Source organism: Lactuca serriola, chromosome 6 (genome assembly GCF_051521515.1).
Source record: "Lactuca serriola cultivar US96UC23 chromosome 6, Lser_US96UC23_V15, whole genome shotgun sequence".
Taxonomy (NCBI): Eukaryota; Viridiplantae; Streptophyta; class Magnoliopsida; order Asterales; family Asteraceae; genus Lactuca; species Lactuca serriola.
The window spans coordinates 26,465,002-26,465,820 of NC_136413.1; the positions used below are offsets into that span (position 1 = coordinate 26,465,002).

General features: G+C 42.4%; 1 protein-coding gene across 1 annotated transcript; it reads left to right on the forward strand.

Moving 5' to 3' along the window:
• LOC145059592 (uncharacterized) lies at positions 1-465 on the forward strand. Its single transcript, XM_079007420.1, has one exon. The coding sequence runs from the start codon at positions 1-3 to the stop codon at positions 463-465; it is 465 nt and encodes a 154-aa protein (XP_078863546.1).
• The last annotated feature ends 354 nt before the right edge of the window (positions 466-819 follow it).

An 819-nucleotide genomic window follows, 5' to 3' on the forward strand; every position in this document is an offset into this window, starting at 1 on the left:
ATGAAGGACTTTAAGATATGGAGAAGCATTCTTAGAGACCCTGTTAGAATCACCATGACAGTCGGAGGTCAAGTGATTGACAAGGAGGTTGAAAACTACACCGATGAGGAGTTTGAGAAAATTAAGGAGCAAGAAAGGGCTTTAGCCACCTTGCCTATGGCATTATCTCCCGACATCGCTCAAGGTTTTCGTGAGTACACTTCAGCTAAAGATCTATGGGAAGCCCTAATTGAAGTTTATGAGGGCAATGAGGACATGAAGGAGAGTCGCCAGGACATGTTGAGCCAAAAGTTCAACATGTTCAACTACATTCCAGGAGAGACTCTTGAAGCTCAATTGCAGAGGTTCACAACTATCACAACGGACATGAACATATCTGGGATTTACTTGACCAAGTCAGAAATTAACAAGAAGCTTCTCAACGCTCTTCCCAAATCATGGGATATGAATGTTGCTGTGATTTAGAAGACTAAGGATCTATACCGCCTCACTCTTGCTGAAACCATGGCAATCATCAAATCTTGTGATATTGATGATAAACAGAGAGAGATCAATCATGTGAGCTCATACTCTACTGAAAATCTTGGCATCTCATCTAACAATGCTCTATCCTCAATCATGTCCTCTTTAGGTCAAGGGTTTGCTGCCAAACCACCTCAGATTCAGACTTTCACTACTACATCACCTATCTCTCATCCTCAGAATCAACCATTTGTCTCCCCACATGTTGTTTCTTCTCCAAATATGCCTGGTGTAGCCTCTTCCTCAAACCCCAAGGATGCTGATGAAAATCTGGCTTTGGCTATTGGGCTTGTTAAC

What these genes read in the sequence shown, in the direction of transcription:
- LOC145059592 (XM_079007420.1), top strand. Translation starts at nt 1, where the DNA reads ATGAAGGACTTTAAGATATGGAGAAGCATTCTTAGAGACCCTGTTAGA.